The 23,233-nt window shown below is 48.8% G+C and overlaps 3 protein-coding genes and 10 non-coding genes across 13 annotated transcripts; all 13 read right to left on the bottom strand.

The window, feature by feature from the left end:
* Positions 1-25: 25 nt before the first annotated feature.
* On the bottom strand, positions 26-97 carry TRNAD-GUC (transfer RNA aspartic acid (anticodon GUC)). The gene has a single exon. It is a non-coding gene; the product is annotated as a tRNA-Asp (tRNA).
* A 5,068-nt stretch (positions 98-5,165) lies between these two features.
* On the bottom strand, positions 5,166-5,237 carry TRNAD-GUC (transfer RNA aspartic acid (anticodon GUC)). The gene has a single exon. It is a non-coding gene; the product is annotated as a tRNA-Asp (tRNA).
* Positions 5,238-5,326: 89 nt separating this feature from the next.
* TRNAD-GUC (transfer RNA aspartic acid (anticodon GUC)) lies at positions 5,327-5,398 on the bottom strand. The gene has a single exon. It is a non-coding gene; the product is annotated as a tRNA-Asp (tRNA).
* An 89-nt stretch (positions 5,399-5,487) lies between these two features.
* On the bottom strand, positions 5,488-5,559 carry TRNAD-GUC (transfer RNA aspartic acid (anticodon GUC)). Its single transcript has one exon. It is a non-coding gene; the product is annotated as a tRNA-Asp (tRNA).
* Positions 5,560-5,649: 90 nt separating this feature from the next.
* TRNAD-GUC (transfer RNA aspartic acid (anticodon GUC)) lies at positions 5,650-5,721 on the bottom strand. Its single transcript has one exon. It is a non-coding gene; the product is annotated as a tRNA-Asp (tRNA).
* An 18-nt stretch (positions 5,722-5,739) lies between these two features.
* LOC149346808 (uncharacterized) lies at positions 5,740-6,891 on the bottom strand. The gene has a single exon (XM_089585454.1). It carries the CDS (start codon positions 6,837-6,839, stop codon positions 5,832-5,834), a length of 1,008 nt encoding a protein of 335 aa, XP_089441580.1. The 5' UTR covers positions 6,840-6,891; the 3' UTR covers positions 5,740-5,831.
* A 3,908-nt stretch (positions 6,892-10,799) lies between these two features.
* TRNAD-GUC (transfer RNA aspartic acid (anticodon GUC)) lies at positions 10,800-10,871 on the bottom strand. The gene has a single exon. It is a non-coding gene; the product is annotated as a tRNA-Asp (tRNA).
* An 89-nt stretch (positions 10,872-10,960) lies between these two features.
* TRNAD-GUC (transfer RNA aspartic acid (anticodon GUC)) lies at positions 10,961-11,032 on the bottom strand. The gene has a single exon. It is a non-coding gene; the product is annotated as a tRNA-Asp (tRNA).
* A 172-nt stretch (positions 11,033-11,204) lies between these two features.
* Positions 11,205-12,756, bottom strand: LOC149346805 (uncharacterized). Its single transcript, XM_089585453.1, has one exon. The coding sequence runs from the start codon at positions 12,414-12,416 to the stop codon at positions 11,277-11,279; it is 1,140 nt and encodes a 379-aa protein (XP_089441579.1). The 5' UTR covers positions 12,417-12,756; the 3' UTR covers positions 11,205-11,276.
* Positions 12,757-14,024: 1,268 nt separating this feature from the next.
* TRNAD-GUC (transfer RNA aspartic acid (anticodon GUC)) lies at positions 14,025-14,096 on the bottom strand. Its single transcript has one exon. It is a non-coding gene; the product is annotated as a tRNA-Asp (tRNA).
* Positions 14,097-14,185: 89 nt separating this feature from the next.
* Positions 14,186-14,257, bottom strand: TRNAD-GUC (transfer RNA aspartic acid (anticodon GUC)). The gene has a single exon. It is a non-coding gene; the product is annotated as a tRNA-Asp (tRNA).
* A 4,362-nt stretch (positions 14,258-18,619) lies between these two features.
* Positions 18,620-19,830, bottom strand: LOC149346802 (uncharacterized). The gene has a single exon (XM_089541431.1). The coding sequence runs from the start codon at positions 19,799-19,801 to the stop codon at positions 18,620-18,622; it is 1,182 nt and encodes a 393-aa protein (XP_089397557.1). The 5' UTR covers positions 19,802-19,830.
* A 76-nt stretch (positions 19,831-19,906) lies between these two features.
* On the bottom strand, positions 19,907-19,978 carry TRNAD-GUC (transfer RNA aspartic acid (anticodon GUC)). Its single transcript has one exon. It is a non-coding gene; the product is annotated as a tRNA-Asp (tRNA).
* Between the last annotated feature and the right edge of the window lie 3,255 nt (positions 19,979-23,233).

The raw sequence follows: 23,233 nt of genomic DNA, 5'->3' as shown, positions 1-23,233 counted from the left end.
CGGCATGGAGAGAAAAAAAGATGAGCTCCCCGTCGGGGAATCGAACCCCGGTCTCCCGCGTGACAGGCGGGGATACTGGCCACTATACTAACGAGGATTTTTTTTTTTTTTTCTTTATTGCCGATTTTGACGTACAAATCAAGAGGTTACAAGAAATAAAACATGGCGGCCACACTTCGGCCGACACGACTTTAAAATTTTTTGAGCGACATTAATCCATCTAGTACAGTTATCCATTGTGGTGGATCAGGCAGTGCGTTGTACACATTTCTTAAGCGCACAACGCTCTCAATGAAATGTTCGCGAACCGGGCGAACAACCAAGTCCGCGTGTTCAAACTGCATTCGTGTTTTCCACACCGCGTGGAGGCCCAGGACCATAATGAGGTCATAAGGTATTTCCTCTGTGGGATTCACAGGCAAGAAACGTATGCCGTACGGATCGAGGGGTAACTGTTTTTTTAAAGTTCTTTGGAGTACATCCCAATGAAAGATCGGGTCCCAGCAGTCTAGAAATACGTGTTCTATTGTTTCGGGTTTCTTGCATAAAAAGCAGTCAGTGTTCCAGGGAATGAAGAGTCCTTTATCGTGAAGCCAGGTCTTAACTGGGAGGGTGTTTGTATGTAACTTGAAAAAGAACGATTTGGCGGAGGGTAGTATAGGCATTTTCTTCACTCTTTTTAGGACGTCCTGTCCTGGGCCACCGCGATGTGGAGAACGGTACAAAGGTACAGGGAGCATGACATCTACAAGGTCTCTGTAGAGTTTTTTCTTTGTAACGGTTGACAGGTACTGCTGGGAAAAACGTACATTCAACAGCCTATACGATAAAACAACTTCATGCAGGTATCCAGCCACCCTTCCGCACATATTTTGCACAGACGAGACTACGAATCCAGGCAGAAGTCTATACAGTCTTACTTGTATAACTGTGCGCAGGAAGATATCATTCTGATCCCGTAAAAAAACAAAGCGTGCCACAATTTGTCGCAGAAACAAGTGAGCCAGGCCAAGACCTCCTTTCTTTACAGGCAAAAACAAATTCGTTCGACTGGACCGCTCCCAAGTCGAGGCCCAAATAAAAATAGCAAAAACCCGGTGCATTTTTTGAATGCTCATCCTCGCCGCACACAACACATTCATGACGTACCAGATTTTTGATATCAAAAAAAGGTTGCAGACAGTGGCTCTAGAAAACATCGACAGTTGCTTGCCTTGCCACCCGTTCGCCTTTTCTTTAGCCATCAAGGCTTGATCCCTCCAGTACGGTTCAGGGTCGCGATAATTTCCGAGAGGCACACCAAGGTACTGCGTTGGCACCATTGACCAGGTGAGCCGACAAAAGGCTTCTGGTGTGTCCACCCAATCGCCATGCCAGAAGCCATGACTTTTATCCCAGTTTATCTGGGCTCCAGTCGCATCACAAAACTTTTCGACGACATTAGTTGCCTCTCTAATGCTATCTTTGCTGGCGCAGAACACCGCGATGTCATCCGCGTACGCCAGAATTTTGACTTCGGCAGCCTGTAGTCTGTAACCTGTTATGCGCGCATTATTTTCCATCGCCAGACAGAGTGGCTCAAGATAAGCGGCAAACAGCAGTGGTGAAAGGGGGCATCCCTGTCTCACCGACGAGAGCACGCACAAGCTATCAGTGAGCTCACCGTTAACAATAATACGCGTTGTACATTTTTTGTACGCCATCGTGACGCCTTCCGTAATCACACTGCCCACATTCGTGTGTTCAAGTATGCAGAGCAATGCCTTGTGCGAGACACGGTCGAAGGCTTTTGCCAGGTCAAGCTGCATCATCGCGACGTGATCGCCCAGCACGTCGCAACACTCGAGCACGCTTCGAGTCACGTGCACATTCGTCGCGATAGTGCGGCCTTTAATGCCACAAGTCTGGTGTGGTCCAACCAACTTCTTAATAACGCCTTGCAGTCGCTTTGCTAGAACTTTGGTGAATATTTTATAGTCGACGTTAGCAAGAGTTATTGGGCGATATGAGCCTGGCAACAAACGTTTCTGAGCATCATCACTCTTCGGGATTAGCACGATATGCGAGGTTGTGAAGGACAAGGGTAGTCTTTTCTGGTCATACGCTTCGCTAACAACGTGATAAAGAACTTGGGCAACCTCAGACCGGAAGGTTTTATAGAAAATGGCCCCTAAGCCATCCGGCCCAGGTGCTTTCCCGACTGCCAGCTCATTTATTGCGCATTCTATCTCACTTGGTGTGATTGGTTGTTCTAGCTGTGTCCTTACTTCTTCGTCAAGCTTTGGCATCAACGGAAGGAATTCTTTTTGGAAACAATCTTTAAGGTCCCGTGGATGGCTTAGAATTTCTTTAAAGTGCTCGGCAATCGCATGCTTAATTTCATTTCTGTTAGACGTGACGTTTTCACCTATAGCTAGTTGGCGGATTTCTTTTTGACATGCGTATCTTTTTTCATCTGAGAGAGCCCGCTTGGTTGGCATTTCTCCCGCCCACAGCTTCTCGGACCTTGATCTCACTACTGCCGCCTTGTACTTCTCCGAATCTATCCGTTCAAGTTCAGTTTTCACTTCCTTTATTCCTCTAACACACAGACCAGGTTCGACATTCTCCATACTAACAAAAAACTGCAGTTGCTGGCGAAGCTTTGTCTCTGCTTCTTTCTGATTGCGTCGAATGACACTACTTCTTTCAATAGCCATTGTTTTTACTTTCTGCTTAAAATCTTCCCAACGAATGGCGTAACTTTCTGGCTCGCTTGCAGTCAAATTTTTCAGTTCTTTCGTTACAGCGTCGACAAAAGCTTCGTCATCCAACAGCTGCGCATTCATTTTCCACAAGTCCCAGCTAAAGATTCGTTTCCTCTGCGTCTTTCCAAAGGCGGCCGTTACCAAGCAGTGATCGCTGTATGCGATGGGTTTCACTTCGTACTCGCTACACATTGGTATCAATTCGGCTGAGACATATAATCTGTCTAACCTTGCATGGCTGTCTTGCTGGAAGTGTGTAAACTGCGGACGAGTACCGCTGGCGAAAACGCTACCAATGTCTTCAAGGTCATATTCGTGCACAAGTGTATTAAGAAATTCTGCACTCTTGTCACGAACACGCGAATGTTTTGCGCGGTCATCAACATTGCAAACACAGTTAAAATCGCCTAGCAGTATTATCACTTTCTGACAGTTTAGGTACGCCTCAAGCCTTTCAAAGAATGCCCGCCGTTCCATGTCAATATTCGGCGCGTATACACAGATGACGCGACACTCCAATTCGCCAAAGACGATATCAGCGATTAAGAGGCGTCCACTGTCACATGAAAATACTGACTGCACGCAGATTCCAAAGTTGTTGCGTATGAATATGGCGCAACCACCTGATCCACCAATCGCGTGAGAAATACACACATCGAAATGAGCACGAAAATTGGACACCATTCGGTCGGTGAGCTCCTGGCTCTCAATTTTTGTCTCTTGGATTCCCACTATATGTAAGTCATTATCTAAGAGAAGGCGACTAAGCTGACATTGTCGTCGTCTTGCTCCAAGGCCCCGTACGTTTAACGTCGCTACCCGTAGCGCTCTTTCGATATTAACCGCCATGGTTACACGGTAGAATGGTGCCCATTACAATAGCCCAAGGGTCTGTGGTCATGATACTGTGGCGATAAGCGCGTCGAAGGCCAGGAAAAAAAAAGGAAACTCTAACCAACAAAAAAGGACAGTCCAAGTAAACTTGGCACCTCTTTCCAAGCCCGAACACGAAAAACGAACCGCTCATGATGAGGGCCATGGCGTTTACGGAAACCCCTCCCAACCCACCTTAGCTGGACAAACTAAATTTACGGGGGCGGTTTACCCGCCTGCCGCGAATCGACCGGAATGTTCGGTCGCGGCTTCAAGGTAGACCTCCGCATACCTGGGGCTTTGGTGGGTGGCTAGTCTCCGCCCCCGCCGTCCTCCTTCGTCCCAACGCTAAGGGTCTTGTCGTGTGGTCGTTTCCCCGCCAGCAGGCTGGCTGAAGCGCTAAGGATGTCCATAACCTCGGGTTCTGAGGTGCTGGGAGCCGCTTCATAATCAACTGAGGTTTTCAGCTCGGCGCTCACAGCTGTCGAAGAATCCTGCGAAGGCGGTTGATGCTGCTCTGCAGTAACCGCTTCGGTTCCGGGTTGCTCCTGCTGCGGCAGTGGAATCACCGTATTTTCGGCTACCTCCGTTCTTGCACTTGCCACCGATGCTGCATCCTCCATATCCGCCTCGTCCATGAGCAGGTTTGAGGCGTCGTCGGTGGTTGTCAGTCCTGTTACGCTGGCATACGTCCGCTCGCACTGGCTGCTCTCATGACCGAAGCGTCGGCACGCACTGCACTTGGGGATGCGGCAGTCGCGACGAATGTGGCCCGTGCCACGGCACCGAAGGCAGAGCGGAGCCCTACCTGGCACGACCACGAGGGCCAACTCTCCGGCGACGCTCACCTGGTGCGGCAGGTCGTCCAACTTTACGCCCGGCTTCAACTTCAAGGTGACCAGTCTGGTAGTTGAGCCCTTATCTGCTAGGCCATGCACCCGCCACCGCTCTCGGCCGACGTCTGTGACCTTCCCGTACGGCTCGAAGGCAAACCGTACGTCGTCGTCGGGCACGCTGTGTAGCAACCAATGCACTTTCATGCGAACGTCCTGGTTGGCAGGATCAATTACGATACAGCGGCACTTTTTCACCAGCAGCTCACCCATGCCGACAATCTTTTTCACCGCATCTTCGTCCTTGAAAGTCACCGCCCACACATGGCTCATGCGGTAGGCTCCGAGGGCAATCACTTCCGGCAGGAGCGATAACTCGGCGAGCGCATCGCGAAAATCTTCTGCCCGATACGGGCGGGCCCTAACATCACAGTGTAGAAAAACGGTGTTCAAAACAAAACGCCCTGTTGGCAAACTAGGCAAAACAACTTGGTACTCATTGTCTGAAGCAATATTCCTGTTACCGCGGCCCTGCTGGGCCGCTGAAGCCGCTCCTACGGAGCCCATGACACACACGTCCGTCACGCTCGGTGGCCGGAAATGGAATCCTATACTAACGAGGAGAGATGGAAGAGGGGAGCCACCGGTGTCGGCCATGGCTGAGAAGCCTACTGCCCGTGAATGTGCCGGCATGGAGAGAAAAAAAGATGAGCTCCCCGTCGGGGAATCGAACCCCGGTCTCCCGCGTGACAGGCGGGGATACTGGCCACTATACTAACGAGGAGAGATGGAAGAGGGGAGCCACCGGTGTCGGCCATGGCTGAGAAGCCTACTGCCCGTAAATGTGCCGGCATGGAGAGAAAAAAAGATGAGCTCCCCGTCGGGGAATCGAACCCCGGTCTCCCGCGTGACAGGCGGGGATACTGGCCACTATACTAACGAGGAGAGATGGAAGAGGGGAGCCACCGGTGTCGGCCATGGCTGAGAAGCCTACTGCCCGTAAATGTGCCGGCATGGAGAGAAAAAAAGATGAGCTCCCCGTCGGGGAATCGAACCCCGGTCTCCCGCGTGACAGGCGGGGATACTGGCCACTATACTAACGAGGAGAGATGGAAGAGGGGAGCCACCGGTGTTGGCCATGGCTGAGAAGTCTGCTGCCAGTAAATGTGCCGGCATGGAGAGAAAAAAAAGAAGAGCTCCCCGTCGGGGAATCGAACCCCGGTCTCCCGCGTGACAGGCGGGGATACTGGCCACTATACTAACGAGGAGAGATGGAAGAGGGGAGCTTTTTTTTTTTTCTTTATTGCCGTCTGTGACATGAAAACAAAAATGTACAAATGATAAAAACATCAGCCTAATTCGGCTGACGTATCAGGGCTTAAAATCTTCTCAATGCGACCAGTTCATCAAATACAGTAATCCATTCAGGTGGGTCAGCTTGTGCTCGGTACACTTCTCTCAAGCTCGCAACACTTTCAATAAAGTTTTCGCGCACCGAGCGAACGTTAACATCCGCGTGTCGCACTTGCATCCGTGTCCTCCAGAGGCTGTGGAGGCCCAGAAGCATGATTAAATCATACGGTACTCCTGCTTCATTCTGAATTGGCAGGAATCTGATGCCGTAGGGGTCCAGGGGAAAATCTTTTTTGACTGTTCGTTGTAGCACATCCCAATAGAAAATGGGGTCCCAACAGTCCAGAAATACATGTTCTACTGTTTCAGGTTTTTTGCATAAGAGACAGTTTGTGGTCCATGGGACAAAAATCCCCTTTTCGTGCAGCCACGTTTTAACAGGAAGTGTATTCGAGTGCAATTTAAAGAAAAAAGATTTCGTAGATGGGTTCACAGGCATATTTTTAACTCTCTTTAATACATCGTGCCCTGGGCCTCCACGATAAGGTAACCGGTAGATTGGGGTCGGTAACATGGTGTCCACCAGATCCTTATACAGCTTTTGCTTTGACACTTTAGATAAGTACTCAAGGGAAAATCGCACATGGAGCAGCCTAAAAGAGAGTACAACTTCTCGCATGTACCCATTGACAGTGCCACACATATTCGCACAAGATGAGACGACAAATTCAGGAAGAAGTCTCTGCAACCGCACTTGGATAACACTAATAAGAAAATTATCCCTTTGATTTCGGAGAAAGAAAAAACGCGAAACAACTTGACGCAGAAATAAATGCACAAGGCCGAGGCCTCCTTTTTTCACTGAAAGAAACAAATTGGTACGGCTGGTTCTCTCCCAGTTTGACGACCAAATAAAAACAGCAAACACTCGATGCATCTTTTGAATACTGGCCCGAGATGCGCACAGCACATTCATCAAATACCATATTTTGGATACAAGGAAAAGATTGCAGACGGAGGCTCGCGCAAACATTGATAACTGCCTCCCTTTCCAGGCATCTGCTTTCTCCCTCGCCCTTGACGTATCTTCATTCCAGTGTTCACTTGCATCGCGATAATACACTAGGGGGACGCCGAGATATTGCGTCGGCAAAGACGACCATCGCATCCTGGAAAAGTGTTCAGGCATCGCTTCCCAGTCGCCATGCCAAAAGCCAGAGCTTTTGTCCCAGTTTATGAGACACCCCGTTTGTTTGCAGAATTTATCCACCGTGCTGATCACCTCAGTAATGCTGCCTCTGTCTGAACAGAATACCGCAATATCGTCCGCATAAGCAAGGATTTTGACGTGAGTCGACTGCAATCGAAAGCCCCGTGATGCTCTCACTTTTGATGATAGCTAAGCACAGTGGCTCCAAGTAGGCCGCAAACAGCAGAGGCGATAGCGGGCATCCCTGCCTTACTGACGAATGAACTGCTATCCTGTCTGTGAGGTCACCATTAACAATAATGCGCGTGGTGCAGTTTGCATATGCCATCTTAACACCTTCTGCAATAATACGGCCTACATTAGCGTGCTCCAAAATGCTGAAAATGACATCATGGGAAACGCGATCGAAGGCTTTTGCCAGATCTAGCTGCATCATAGCGATGCGGTCCCCGAGCACATCGCAACATTCCAGCACGGTCCGTGCGACGTGCACATTTGTGGCGATACTCCTACCTTTGATTCCGCAAGTCTGGTGCGGCCCAACCAATTTCGTAATTATGCTCTGCAATCTCTTTGCTAAAACCTTCATGCACAATTTATAGTCCACGTTGGTGAGGCTTATCGGGCGATAATTTCCCGCCAACAACCTCTTTTCTGGGACATCTGATTTCGGAATCAGCACTATGTACGACGTGGTGAATGAGAGTGGCACTTGTTTTCTTTCGTAAGCTTCATCTAGAACTCGTAGCAGTAACTGAGCGACTGTGGGCTTAAATGCTTTGTAAAATTCGGCCCCTATTCCATCAGGTCCTGGAGCTTTTCCCGCTTGCAGGTCTTCGATTGCAGTCTCTATTTCTTTTGCAGTTATGGGCTGCTCAAGACGCTCCTTCACTTCGTCCTGAAGTCTCGGCAGGAGAGGCAAAAAGTCAACCAGGAAGGCCTCATTCATGTCACGCGTATGTCCAAGAAGCTCAATGTACTGCTCTTCAAATAGCTGCTTGATTGTAAAAGCGTCATTCGTGACTTCATCTCCGCTCCTTATCTGCCTGATTTCGTTTTGGCAAGCATAACGCTTTTCGTCACACAAAGCTCGCTTCGTCGGCGTTTCACCAGCCCACAGTTTCTGTGTCCTTGCGCGTATAACGGCAGCTTTATACCTTTCAGTGTCTAAGCGTTCGAGCAGGCTTTTCACCTCCCTTAGGTCCTTAGAAAACTTCCCAGGCTCGGAGCTTTCCATGCCTATTAAAAATTGCAGTTGCTCGCGAGCTGCTTTTTCTTCCTGTTTTTCTTCGTATCGCTTCAAGCAACTTTTTTCAATGGCCCTTCTTTTTATCCACTCCTTGAAATCTTCCCATTGAACCGCAACAACGCTGGGTCGCTCCTCAAGCAGCTTCTGCATTTCATCCGCAATATCAGTTACGAATTCCTCGTCCTCTAAAAGCTTTACATTAAATTTCCAGAGATTCCAGTTAAATTTTGTTTTTCTTTGCTTTATGCCGAAACTTGCGATCACTAGGCAATGATCACTAAAAGCTACAGGTATAACTTTGCAACTCGTGCAAAGAGACACGAGATCAATGGATGCATAAATTCTATCCAACCTGGCATGACTATTACGCTGAAAATGAGTGAACTGAGGTTGATTCCCTTCGGTAAATATACTGCCAATATCCTCTAAGCTATTATCATAAGCCAGAGATTGAAGCAATTGAGCACTCTTGTCACGCACAGGCGTACCCTTCACTCGATCATTAGCGGCACACACACAATTAAAATCTCCCAATAGCAACAACACTCGGTCGCAAACAAGGTAGGGCTCCAAACGGGTAAAGAGATCAAAACGCTCAGATTCAACATTTGGAGCATACACACATATAATGCGCCAACATAAATTGGAAAAAGAAAAATCAACAACAATAAGCCGTCCACTAGGGCAAGAAAAAACCGACTCGACAGTGATGCCTAAATTATTTCGGACAAATAATACGCACCCACCCGAGGTGCCAACGGAATGGCAAACACAAACGTTAAAGGCTGCACGAAAGGTGGACACCATGCGATCAGTGGATTCCTCACTTTCGATCTTAGTCTCTTGGACTGCAACTATGTCAAGCGCGTTTTCAGCAAGCAGGCGGTTAAGCTGGCACTGACGCCGTCGTGCACCAAGGCCTCTCACATTCAAAGTTGCTACATGTAAAGCTGTGTCTAGTTTCATCGCCATGCCCTATGAAAAGGAGACTTGAGTCCCACAGTACCCCTCATAGTCAGCCGAGCAGTCTTCTTAAACTCACTGTGCATGTACGGTGTCGTCTTTCCAGATATCCGCGTGCAGGCGTCGGGAACCCATGGGTAATTCCTTCGCCAGCAGATCCAGATCCGTGCACACAGTCTGATGGGTACCACTCCCCACAAAAAAAAAAGACAACAAGGAAAAAAAAAGAAAAGCAAGAAAAAAACAGCACAAATGCACATTGCAGAACTACGGAGGCGGTTTCCCCGCCTGCCTTGTCTCGGCCATGACGTTCGGCCGCGGCTTGAACATCGGACGCCGGATTCCCGGGGCCTTCGACGGCGGTTCGTCGCTGCCACCATCAAGATGCGTCTTTTCGCCGGCGCTTTCCTCGCGGGAGCGTTTTCCAGCCGTTAGGGTGCCAGCCTCCTCAGTGAAGTCCATGCCTTCGGTGTTGGCAGGTTCAGCGCTGTCCAGAGCTTCGGCCGCGGCTTCTGGCGCGCCCTTCGGCGCGCCATCGCCACTCTGTTGAAAGGCACTCTGAACTTGTACTACACTCGCCGGTACCTCACTTGACGTCGCCTTCTGCTTCGTCAAAACCGTAAGCGACGGCCCTTCCCTCGCTGCTGGTTGCCCGTCTGCACGGGCTGCATCTTCCGCATCAGCCTCGTCCATCAGCAACTCAGACTTGTCTACTCCTGTACCGGGGCCGGTAATGCTCGCGTAAGTGCGGGCACACTGTCCGTCTTCATGGCCGAACCGTCGGCAGGTTCCGCAACGCGGGACTCGGCATTCCTTACGGATGTGCCCCGTACTCCGACAGCGTAGGCACAACGGTGGTCTGCCCGGCACAGCAACGAGCGCCAGCTCACCGCTAACATTCAGCTGGTGCGGCAGGTCGTCCAGCTTCACGCCAGCTCTCAACTTCAACGTGACGAGTCTAGTAGTCGAGCCTTTTTCTGACATACCACTCACGCGCCAGCGCTCGCGGGCAACTTCCGTCACTTTTCCGTACGTCGCAAAGGCAGCCCGAACATCCTCGTCTGGCACGTTGTGTAGCAGCCAGTGAAGTTTCAGTCGCACATCTTGGTTGGCCGGGTCAATCACCAAGCAGCGGCCTTTTTTCACTACCAGCTCACCGACACTAATAATCTTGGTCACCGCTTCAGCATCCTTGAGAGTGACGGCCCAGACGTGGCTCATCCGATACGCCCCCATTGCGATAACATCGGGGAGCAGCGACTGCTCTGCTAAAGCGTCGCGGAAATCTTCCACCCGGTACGGGCGGGCCCTGATATCGGCGTGCAAAAAAACCGTATTCAAAACGAACCGACCTGTAGGCAGTGCTGGCAAAACAACCTGGTAAGTATTTTCCTGTTGACTAGCCCTGTCACCGCGGCCTGACACGGCCGCTGAAGCCGCTCCATCGGAGCCCTGCATCCTGCGTCCGTTCACTGGCGTGGCCGGAAGCAGCAGGGCAGCCACCGGTGTTGGCCATGGCTGAGAAGCCTACTGCCCGTAAATGGGCCGGCATGGAGAGAAAAAAAGATGAGCTCCCCGTCGGGGAATCGAACCCCGGTCTCCCGCGTGACAGGCGGGGATACTGGCCACTATACTAACGAGGAGAGATGGTGGAGGGCAGCCACCGGTGTTGGCCATGGCTGAGAAGCCTACTGCCCGTAAATGTGCCGGCATGGAGAGAAAAAAAGATGAGCTCCCCGTCGGGGAATCGAACCCCGGTCTCCCGCGTGACAGGCGGGGATACTGGCCACTATACTAACGAGGAGAGATGGTGGAGGGCAGCCACCGGTGTTGGCCATGGCTGAGAAGCCTACTGCCCGTAAATGGGCCGGCATGGAGAGAAAAAAAGATGAGCTCCCCGTCGGGGAATCGAACCCCGCTCTCCCGCGTGACAGGCGGGGATACTGGCCACTATACTAACGAGGAGTTTTTTTTTTTCTTTATTGCCGGAAAACAATACATGCGCAGGCATAAAAAGTCGCTAGCCAGACTTTGGCTAAGGCGACGGATTAAAACATTTTCATTTCGATCAATTTGTCCATAACTGCCACCCAGTCCGGTGGCTGAGGTTGACTGCGGAGAACATCTCTCAGAGAAACTACACTTTCTATAAAGTTTTCCCTGACTGGTTTCACATTTGCGTCTGCGTGCCTAGCCGCCATCCTAGTTTTCCAGATGCTGTGGAGGCCCAGTAGCATAAACATATCGTATGGCACTTCGCCACTTTCTATAGGCAGGAACCGGATGCCATATGGAGTAACAGGTAGCTCTTTTTTTAAAGTTCTTTGCAAGATATCCCAGTGGAAAACCGGGTCCCAGCAGTCGATAAAGACATGTTCGATGGTCTCGGGTTTTTTGCACAGTGTGCAGTCGACGTTCCATGGTACGAAAATGCCTTTATCGTTTAGCCATGTTTTCAGCGGGAGGGTACCCGAGTGTAATTTAAAGAAAAAGGATTTGACGTTCGGTCTTACCGGCATCTTCTTAACTCGATTTAGCACATCTTTGCCTGGGCCTCCGCAGTAAAAGGATCGGTATAAGGGTACAGGTATAAAGATATCTAACAAATCCTTGTACAATTTTTTCCTGGGTACAGCAGCCAGATATTCAGTCGAAAAATGAGAGCTCAAAATGTGAAAGGCAGCCACAACTTCACGTAAAAACCCAGTTACAGCACGATTCGTGGCTGGGAAACTGGACACAACAAATTCCGGTAACACATTTCCTAAGCGCACCTGCAACATTGTGCGCAACAAAGGATCGGTTTGATCACGTAGAAACAAAAATCTTGAGACAACTTGTTTCAGAAACAAGTTGGAAAGTCCAAGGCCACCTCTTTTGACCGGTAGGAACAAATTAGCTCGACTAGTTCGCTCCCAATTCGAGCTCCAAATAAAAACAGCAAACACTCTATGCAGCTTCTGCACGTTTGCTCTGGTGATGAGCAAAAACTGCAAAAAATACCAAATTCTGGCTATCAAAAATACATTGCACACACTTGCACGCGCGAAAACAGAAAGGTCACGTCCTTTCCATCCATCCGCTTTTTTCCTTGCACTCTGCGTTACCTCACCCCACAACTCTGTACTGTTCTTATAGTGCTCTAAGGGTACCCCCAAATACTTCGCAGGGGAGGTCGTCCATTGCATGTTAGCAAACACTGCGGGTGTGCTCTCCCAATCACCGTGCCAAAATCCAATGCACTTATCCCAGTTAACTTCGCACCCGGTCTTTTTGCAATAGGCCCGCGCAACTTTGACAACTTCTTTAACGCTTTCTTGGTCCGCGCAAAAAACAGCAATATCATCAGCGTAAGCAAGCACTTTTACTTGCACCGACTGAAGAGTGAAACCACAGATCCCATCATTGTGTAACAGCGATAACAGAAAAGGCTCAAGATAGATCGCAAAGAGCAGAGGCGAGAGCGGGCAGCCCTGCCTGACCGAGGAACAGACAGGCACAGGTTCAGTAAGCTGTTTGTTCACTATAATACGCGTTCGTACGCCATCTGTACACCTTGTAATATTACAGAGCCGACGTTGGCATATTCTAGAACGGCGAAAAGAATTTCGTGTGACACGCGATCGAAGGCCTTCGCCAAGTCAAGCTGCATCATGGCAACTCGTCCCACGAACGCATCGCAACATTCAAGTACAGTTCTAGCAATGTGCACATTCGTTCCAATGGTGCGACCTTTAATACCGCACGTTTGGTGCGGCCCTACAAGGTCCTTTATAACCTTTTGCAGTCTATTGGCAAGAATCTTCATAAACACTTTATAGTCGACGTTGGTCGGGCTTATCGGCCGATAAGCCCCAACGGACAGCAGTTTAGCCTGGTCTTCACTCTTGGGCACTAAAACCACGTGTGCTGTTTTAAATGACGGCGGCATTTTCTTTGTTTCATACATTTCAGTGAAGACGCAGTGCAGAGCATAAGTGAGTTCGGCTTTGAAACTCTTATAAAAATCACTGCCTAGGCCGTCAGGACCAGGAGATTTTCCGGTACTCAGTTCTTCGATCGCTCTTCCCACTTCGCTTACGCTGAATGGTACCTCCAGCCCTTGTTTTATTTCATCTCCAAGCTTTGGCATACGAGACAAGAACGTTTCTGTAAAGCCCTCTTCTTCAAGCTGACGGCGCCCAAACAATTCCCTATACTGTTCAACACACAGTTACAGTTTAATGCACAGTTACTCGAGGATGAACGTTTTGGTAGTAAAGTTAATGAATGTATTAAAGCATTGCTATCAGCAGAGCCTGGGAACTGGGTAATTAGATGGGAAGATTTCAAACAGCAAGTGAAAATGAACGCGATTGAAAGAGCAAGCGTTATTTGCCATGATAAACGTGTTAAAGAAAAAGAACTACATTGCCAACTTGACTTGCTCGTAAGCCTGGAAAGTTCCCAGCCGGGAAGATATAAGAAAGAGATAAGAGAAACAAAAAGTAAACTTGAGATTATCGAAAAAAACAAGTATGCAGCTGCCGTGATAAGGGCGCGTGCTGAACGTCTCTGGCTTGACCAAGTGCCTACTAAACGCTCGCTTAGTGACGAAAAGAAGTATGCGACTCAAAATGAAATAAAACAAATTAGGTACAGAAACGAGGTAACGAATGATAGCAAGATGATTCAGTTAGCTTTTGTTGAACACTATACTAACGAGGAGAGATGGTGGAGGGCAGCCACCGGTGTTGGCCATGGCTGAGAAGCCTACTGCCCGTAAATGGGCCGGCATGGAGAGAAAAAAAGATGAGCTCCCCGTCGGGGAATCGAACCCCGGTCTCCCGCGTGACAGGCGGGGATACTGGCCACTATACTAACGAGGAGAGATGGTGGAGGGCAGCCACCGGTGTTGGCCATGGCTGAGAAGCCTACTGCCCGTAAATGTGCCGGCATGGAGAGAAAAAAAGATGAGCTCCCCGTCGGGGAATCGAACCCCGGTCTCCCGCGTGACAGGCGGGGATACTGGCCACTATACTAACGAGGATTTTTTTTTTCTTTATTGCATGAATGAATACATCAATAAAATATCGTAGTTGTCGTGCCCCTTGGCAGACAACCGTGTCTAATGGACTTTCATTAACACAAGTTGGTCCATCAGACTCAATACATCATCCGCGCAATCTTGTTGCTTCAAGACTTCTCTTAACTTATACACATGTTCCACAAAATAACCACATACCGATCGTGCATCCAAGTCACAATGTCTTACAGCCATTCTACTCCTCCAAATGCTGTGAAGGCCCAATAACATAATCTGGTCATACTGTGCAACATCACTTTCAGTGGTCAAGTACCGAATTCCGCGCGGTGTCAATGGCAAGTCCTTTTTTAGGGTTCTTTGCAGAACATCCCAGTAGAACACCGCATCCCAACAATCGAGGAACACGTGTTCTACCGTCTCCAGTTTTCTACACAGGAGACAGTTCGAGCCCCAAGGAACAAAAAGGCCCTTTTCCTCTAGCCATGTTTTTACTGGTAGCGTTCCTGTGTGCAATTTAAAAAAGAATGTTTTGACGCCAGGTGCAACAGTCATCTTTTTAACTCGCCTGAGAACGTCTTTCCCAGGGCCTTCACAGTATAAGGTTCTGTACAGTGGCGCTGGAAACAACTGTTCAATAAGATCCTTGTATAAGCGCTTCGGCGTTACATTCGCTAAATACTCTAGCGAGAACCGCACTTGCAAAAACCTGAATGACCAGACAACCTCTCGCAGGAAGCGAGACACTGTGTACCGCCGAGCATTGCACGAAGAGACAATGAATTCTGGAAGTCCACTGGATAACATGGTTTGTATGAATGTTCGCAGGAAGGGGTCATTTTGGTCACGCAGGAAACAAAACCTTAAAACAACCTGCCGTACATAGAGATGCATTAGAGACAGTCCCCCGACCTTTACTCTCCGGAAGAGATTATCTCTGCGAATTCGTTCCCAATTGGACGCCCAAATGAAGACCGCAAAAACCCGATGAAACCTTTGGATATTGGTTCGTGCACAATATAATACTTGAAGTAAATACATGATCCTTGCCACAAGAAAGGTGTTACATACAGTTGCGCGCGCGAAAATAGAAAGATTACGGCCCATCCATCCCTTGGTCCGGTCCCGCATTTCTTCCGCTTTTTCATTCCAGTAATTGGTATTTTCCCCATATCTGTCCAGCGGGACTCCCAAATAAACTCCGGGAGTTGTAGCCCATCGGATCCCGCAGAACAATTCTGGTTCCAAGTCCCATTGCCCATGCCAGACTCCGAGACATTTATCGAGATTAACAGCGCTACCAGTTTGCCTGCAAAACCTTTCGGTTACTTGTAACCCTTCTACAATACTTTTGCGATCTTCACAAAAGAGGGCAACATCATCTGCATATGCCAGTATTCGCACCTCACACGCTCCCAACCTAAAACCTCGGATGTGCTCGCTCGCAGTTATCATCCTACAAAAAGGCTCCAAATAAATTGCAAAAAGTAGAGGGGACAGTGGACATCCTTGTCGAACAGAAGCCCTCACATCAATTCTTTCAGATAATATTTTGTTTACCATAAGTCGTGTCGAGCAACATGCATAAGCCATTTTTACCCCATTGAGAACAACCGAACCAATACCAATATGTTCCAACAAACAATAGAGTATTTCATGAGACACCCGATCAAATGCTTTTTCAAAGTCAATTTGAACCATAGCCACTTTCTTATTTAAAGCATCGCAGCACTCGAGCACGCTGCGTGCTACATGAATATTTTTAAATATGCTTCTTGTTTTTATGCCACACGTTTGGTGAGGCCCTACAATATCCTTTATGACGTATTGCAATCGCTTAGCTAACACTTTCATCAGGATTTTATAATCAACGTTTGTTAACGTGATCGGTCTATAGCTTGTTACTTTTACCAGCTTGGCAGGGTCATCTGTCTTAGGAATTAAGACCGTATGAGCATTGCTAAACGAAGGTGGCAGCCTACCGACCTCAAAACACTCTTTGAAAAGCTTATGTAGCATAGCAGCAATGTCATATTTAAAGCTCTTATAAAAGGCAGCAGTCAAACCGTCAGGTCCCGGCGACTTTCCGGCATTCAATTCCTCAATTGCTGTCTCTATTTCCTTAATACTTATTTCGCTCTCTAGTTCTTCAGTTATTTCATTTCCTAATATTGGCATAAGTGGCAAAAAGTTTTCCCGAAACCCTTCTTCACTTGGTGCTTTGCGTGAAAACAGCTCACGGTACTGTTCCACGAATGCACTCGAAATTTCACTTTGTTCACTGAGGATTCGTCCTTTGTATTCGATAACTGATATCTCGTTTGACCGCGCGTATCGCTTTTCATCTGTGAGCGCGCGTTTTGTAGGCATTTCACCAGTAAGCCATTTTTCTTTTTTTTTTCTTTATTGCCTTCAAGAAAACAACACAAAAATACAGACACCAAACTTTGAAAACCAGCAACCTGCCAGATCTTCCTGGCTGGCCATGTCAAGTTTAAAATTCTCTCAACAGAGTCAAATTTTCCATCCTGGGTAGCCAATCGGGTACACATGCTTGCAGTTTCATCACTTCCACAAATCTACGTACATTTTCCCGAAAATACATGCGGGCTGGTCTAGCGTCAGAGTCGCAGTAATACCCCGCCATTCTGGAGCGCCATATACTATGGAGGCCCCAGAGCATTACCTGATCAAACGGGAACCCGTCCAGGTTTTCAATTGCCAAATATCTGATACCGTGGGGATGAAGCGGCAGTTCTCTTTTAAGTGTTCGTTGCAAAACGTCCCAAAAAAACACACCCTCCCAACAGTGAAGAAACACATGGTCTATTGTTTCGGGGCACTTGCATATTAGGCAATGCGAACCCCACGGTAGGAATAAACCCCTTCCCTCCAAAAACCCTTTAACTGATAGTGTCTCGGTATGCAACTTGAAGAAGAAAGTTTTGGTTCCTGGCTGTACTTGCATTCTTTTTACTCTTTTCAGAACATCCCCTCCGTGGCCTCCATCGTACAAAGCTCTGTACATGGGCACTGGAAAAACAACATCACACAGATCTGCGTATAGCTTTTTCCGCTTCACGTCACTTAAATATTCTCTCGAAAAACGCACAACAAGAAATTTAACGCTATCAGCAACTTCTCTGAAGTAACCTAAAGTTCTTCCGGAAAAATAATTTGTTCCCACAACAAAATCAGGCAAAACACGGGTCAACCTTAGTTGACACATAGTTCTCAAAAAAGGGTCACGCACATCTCGAAAAAAGAAAAACCTGTTTACAAGCTGGCGCAGAAACAGATGTCCTAGCCCAAGGCCACCATCTTTCACACGTCTAAACAAATTCGTCCGTCTGCACCGTTCCCAGGTCGAGGACCAAACAAAAACAGCTAAAATGCGATGTATCTTCTGTACATTTGCCGGGGTAAACGCAGGGTAAACGCAACTAAGCTGTGGTCGGTAAAAGACATGTTTTTCACCTCGTAGCTGTTGCACAAAGGAACAAGATCAAGGGACACATACGCTCTGTCCAATCTCGCGTGACTTTCACCCTGAAAGTGAGTAAAATGCGATGCTACCGACAGAACTTCAGCAACATCATCTAAACCATTTTCGTGTACAAGCGAATTCAACAATTCCGCACTTTTGTCGCGGACAAGTCTTTTTGTAGTTCTGTCCTCTGCTTTACATACGCAGTTAAAGTCACCCAACAGCACAATTAACCGCTCACAGCATACGTATTGTTCAAGACGCTCAAAAAATCCCTCGCGCTCGTTCTCTTTGTTAGGGGCATACACACATATGATCCTCCACAGTAAATTGCAATAAAGAAAATCAACTACAAGCAAACGGCCAGTTTGACACACAGTTAAATTCTGTTCGACAATCCCCATGGAATTCCTAATAAAGACAGCACAACCCCCCGATGTGCCAGACGAATGGCACACACAAATATTGTAACGTGTCGTAAAAGGCTGCACCATACGGTCCGTCTGTTCCTGTCCTTCGACTTTGGTCTCCTGGACGGCTATTATGTCGAGGTCATTATCGAGGAACAACCGGCTTAGTTGGTACTGACGTTTTTTAGAAGCCAGTCCCCTGACATTAATTGTTGCAATGCGCAACGCTCCAACAGGTGTCGAAGCCATCTAGTTTAAGTACAGGAGCCGTATGGTGCGTACCTGAGGACACAAAGCGACGGCGGAGGGCGACTTGCCTAGTCCATGGTGCTCGATGGGTACAGTGCCGGTATTCCAACGTCTCTTGCACCTCTGCCTCATGCGTACGGACTGGAGACCCAGCCCATGCAGTCCGTCACCAAAAAAGGCCATCTCGCGTCCACAGAAAGCACACACAACGCACTCACTCAACTAAGGCGGCGGCTTAGCCGCCGCTCGTTGATCGGCCGGTATATTCGGCCGCGGTTTCAGCGTCGCTCGCCTCACACCAACAGTCTTCGGGGGTGGCTCGTCGCCCTCGCTCGCCTTAGGCTCTCCGTTCGCACTGTGCTCGTGCGGTCGCTTTCCTCCCTGGTTGCCGGTTGACGCATCCGTCACTTCCATGCTTTCAGCATGTTGGGGAACGACGGGAACTGACGCCCCACTCCCCGAGAGGACTTCGCTCTTTGACGTCTTAACATCTGCAGGCGGCGCTTCCTGTTGCTGCAGCTTACTGCTGAGCGTCTCCGCGGTTGCGGATGTTCCAGGAGTCGACACAGCTGGGGATTTTTCCTTCTCCGCTCCGTCGCCTGCCTCTGCTGCAGCGTCTTCCGCGTCAGCCTCGTCCATGACAAGCTCGGACGAGATGTCATTGTTGACTGGGACGGCAGCGCTCGCGTACGTGCGTACACAGTTGCTATCTTCATGTCCGTAACGGCGACAGGCGCCGCACCTTGGAACTTTGCACTCACGGCGAATGTGCCCAGTACCGTGGCAGCGCAGACAGAGCGGAGCTCTGCCCGGTACAACCACGAGAGCCAGCTCACCGCCAACCCTGACTTCGTGAGGGAGGTCTTCCAGTTTCACGCCAGGATTCATTTTCAATGAAACCAAGCGCGTCGTCGACCCCTTGCTGGCGACACCCTGGACGCGCCACCGTTCCTTGGTGACTTCGCTCACCTTGCCGTACGGGGCGAAGGCTACCCTCACTTCTTCGTCGGGCACGTTGTGCAGCAGCCAGTGTAGCTTGACGCGGACGTCTTGGTTTGCCGGGTCAATAACTAGACAGCGGCGGTCCTTCACTTTTACTTCCCGGGCAGCAAGAATTTTCTTCACCGCATCAGCACTGGTGAAAGTAATAGCCCACACATGGCTCATGCGATACGCCCCCAAGGCGATAACCTCGGGGAGCAGCATCAGCTGAGCCAGCGCATCCCTGAAATCTTCGACCCGATAGGGGCGGGCCCGCACGTCAGCGTGCAAAAACACTGTGTTTAACACAACATTTCCTGTAGGAAGGGTAGGCAGAATCACCTGATATTCATCTTCCGAGGCAAAAATCCTGTTTCCGCGGCCAGACATGGCCGCTGTAGCCGCTCCAACGGAGCCCGTCATCGCACGTCCGTCACGCTCGGTGGCCGGAAGCCGAATCCGGTGTTGGCCATGGCTGAGAAGCCTACTGCCCGTAAATGTGCCGGCATGGAGAGAAAAAAAGATGAGCTCCCCGTCGGGGAATCGAACCCCGGTCTCCCGCGTGACAGGCGGGGATACTGGCCACTATACTAACGAGGATTTTTTTTTTTTTTTCTTTATTGCCGATTTTGACGTACAAATCAAGAGGTTACAAGAAATAAAACATGGCGGCCACACTTCGGCCGACACGACTTTAAAATTTTTTGAGCGACATTAATCCATCTAGTACAGTTATCCATTGTGGTGGATCAGGCAGTGCGTTGTACACATTTCTTAAGCGCACAACGCTCTCAATGAAATGTTCGCGAACCGGGCGAACAACCAAGTCCGCGTGTTCAAACTGCATTCGTGTTTTCCACACCGCGTGGAGGCCCAGGACCATAATGAGGTCATAAGGTATTTCCTCTGTGGGATTCACAGGCAAGAAACGTATGCCGTACGGATCGAGGGGTAACTGTTTTTTTAAAGTTCTTTGGAGTACATCCCAATGAAAGATCGGGTCCCAGCAGTCTAGAAATACGTGTTCTATTGTTTCGGGTTTCTTGCATAAAAAGCAGTCAGTGTTCCAGGGAATGAAGAGTCCTTTATCGTGAAGCCAGGTCTTAACTGGGAGGGTGTTTGTATGTAACTTGAAAAAGAACGATTTGGCGGAGGGTAGTATAGGCATTTTCTTCACTCTTTTTAGGACGTCCTGTCCTGGGCCACCGCGATGTGGAGAACGGTACAAAGGTACAGGGAGCATGACATCTACAAGGTCTCTGTAGAGTTTTTTCTTTGTAACGGTTGACAGGTACTGCTGGGAAAAACGTACATTCAACAGCCTATACGATAAAACAACTTCATGCAGGTATCCAGCCACCCTTCCGCACATATTTTGCACAGACGAGACTACGAATCCAGGCAGAAGTCTATACAGTCTTACTTGTATAACTGTGCGCAGGAAGATATCATTCTGATCCCGTAAAAAAACAAAGCGTGCCACAATTTGTCGCAGAAACAAGTGAGCCAGGCCAAGACCTCCTTTCTTTACAGGCAAAAACAAATTCGTTCGACTGGACCGCTCCCAAGTCGAGGCCCAAATAAAAATAGCAAAAACCCGGTGCATTTTTTGAATGCTCATCCTCGCCGCACACAACACATTCATGACGTACCAGATTTTTGATATCAAAAAAAGGTTGCAGACAGTGGCTCTAGAAAACATCGACAGTTGCTTGCCTTGCCACCCGTTCGCCTTTTCTTTAGCCATCAAGGCTTGATCCCTCCAGTACGGTTCAGGGTCGCGATAATTTCCGAGAGGCACACCAAGGTACTGCGTTGGCACCATTGACCAGGTGAGCCGACAAAAGGCTTCTGGTGTGTCCACCCAATCGCCATGCCAGAAGCCATGACTTTTATCCCAGTTTATCTGGGCTCCAGTCGCATCACAAAACTTTTCGACGACATTAGTTGCCTCTCTAATGCTATCTTTGCTGGCGCAGAACACCGCGATGTCATCCGCGTACGCCAGAATTTTGACTTCGGCAGCCTGTAGTCTGTAACCTGTTATGCGCGCATTATTTTCCATCGCCAGACAGAGTGGCTCAAGATAAGCGGCAAACAGCAGTGGTGAAAGGGGGCATCCCTGTCTCACCGACGAGAGCACGCACAAGCTATCAGTGAGCTCACCGTTAACAATAATACGCGTTGTACATTTTTTGTACGCCATCGTGACGCCTTCCGTAATCACACTGCCCACATTCGTGTGTTCAAGTATGCAGAGCAATGCCTTGTGCGAGACACGGTCGAAGGCTTTTGCCAGGTCAAGCTGCATCATCGCGACGTGATCGCCCAGCACGTCGCAACACTCGAGCACGCTTCGAGTCACGTGCACATTCGTCGCGATAGTGCGGCCTTTAATGCCACAAGTCTGGTGTGGTCCAACCAACTTCTTAATAACGCCTTGCAGTCGCTTTGCTAGAACTTTGGTGAATATTTTATAGTCGACGTTAGCAAGAGTTATTGGGCGATATGAGCCTGGCAACAAACGTTTCTGAGCATCATCACTCTTCGGGATTAGCACGATATGCGAGGTTGTGAAGGACAAGGGTAGTCTTTTCTGGTCATACGCTTCGCTAACAACGTGATAAAGAACTTGGGCAACCTCAGACCGGAAGGTTTTATAGAAAATGGCCCCTAAGCCATCCGGCCCAGGTGCTTTCCCGACTGCCAGCTCATTTATTGCGCATTCTATCTCACTTGGTGTGATTGGTTGTTCTAGCTGTGTCCTTACTTCTTCGTCAAGCTTTGGCATCAACGGAAGGAATTCTTTTTGGAAACAATCTTTAAGGTCCCGTGGATGGCTTAGAATTTCTTTAAAGTGCTCGGCAATCGCATGCTTAATTTCATTTCTGTTAGACGTGACGTTTTCACCTATAGCTAGTTGGCGGATTTCTTTTTGACATGCGTATCTTTTTTCATCTGAGAGAGCCCGCTTGGTTGGCATTTCTCCCGCCCACAGCTTCTCGGACCTTGATCTCACTACTGCCGCCTTGTACTTCTCCGAATCTATCCGTTCAAGTTCAGTTTTCACTTCCTTTATTCCTCTAACACACAGACCAGGTTCGACATTCTCCATACTAACAAAAAACTGCAGTTGCTGGCGAAGCTTTGTCTCTGCTTCTTTCTGATTGCGTCGAATGACACTACTTCTTTCAATAGCCATTGTTTTTACTTTCTGCTTAAAATCTTCCCAACGAATGGCGTAACTTTCTGGCTCGCTTGCAGTCAAATTTTTCAGTTCTTTCGTTACAGCGTCGACAAAAGCTTCGTCATCCAACAGCTGCGCATTCATTTTCCACAAGTCCCAGCTAAAGATTCGTTTCCTCTGCGTCTTTCCAAAGGCGGCCGTTACCAAGCAGTGATCGCTGTATGCGATGGGTTTCACTTCGTACTCGCTACACATTGGTATCAATTCGGCTGAGACATATAATCTGTCTAACCTTGCATGGCTGTCTTGCTGGAAGTGTGTAAACTGCGGACGAGTACCGCTGGCGAAAACGCTACCAATGTCTTCAAGGTCATATTCGTGCACAAGTGTATTAAGAAATTCTGCACTCTTGTCACGAACACGCGAATGTTTTGCGCGGTCATCAACATTGCAAACACAGTTAAAATCGCCTAGCAGTATTATCACTTTCTGACAGTTTAGGTACGCCTCAAGCCTTTCAAAGAATGCCCGCCGTTCCATGTCAATATTCGGCGCGTATACACAGATGACGCGACACTCCAATTCGCCAAAGACGATATCAGCGATTAAGAGGCGTCCACTGTCACATGAAAATACTGACTGCACGCAGATTCCAAAGTTGTTGCGTA

This window comes from Amblyomma mixtum, chromosome 4 (genome assembly GCF_055824585.1).
Source record: "Amblyomma mixtum isolate Tamu chromosome 4, ASM5582458v1, whole genome shotgun sequence".
Classification (NCBI taxonomy): Eukaryota; Metazoa; Arthropoda; class Arachnida; order Ixodida; family Ixodidae; genus Amblyomma; species Amblyomma mixtum.
Note: the sequence above shows the minus strand (reverse complement) of the source record. Positions and strands in the feature narration are given on the sequence as shown.

Coding starts and splice junctions, on each gene's coding strand:
- LOC149346808 (XM_089585454.1), bottom strand. CDS start 6,839: ATGTTTGCGCGAGCCTCCGTCTGCAATCTTTTCCTTGTATCCAAAATA.
- LOC149346805 (XM_089585453.1), bottom strand. CDS start 12,416: ATGCAATGGACGACCTCCCCTGCGAAGTATTTGGGGGTACCCTTAGAG.
- LOC149346802 (XM_089541431.1), bottom strand. CDS start 19,801: ATGACGGGCTCCGTTGGAGCGGCTACAGCGGCCATGTCTGGCCGCGGA.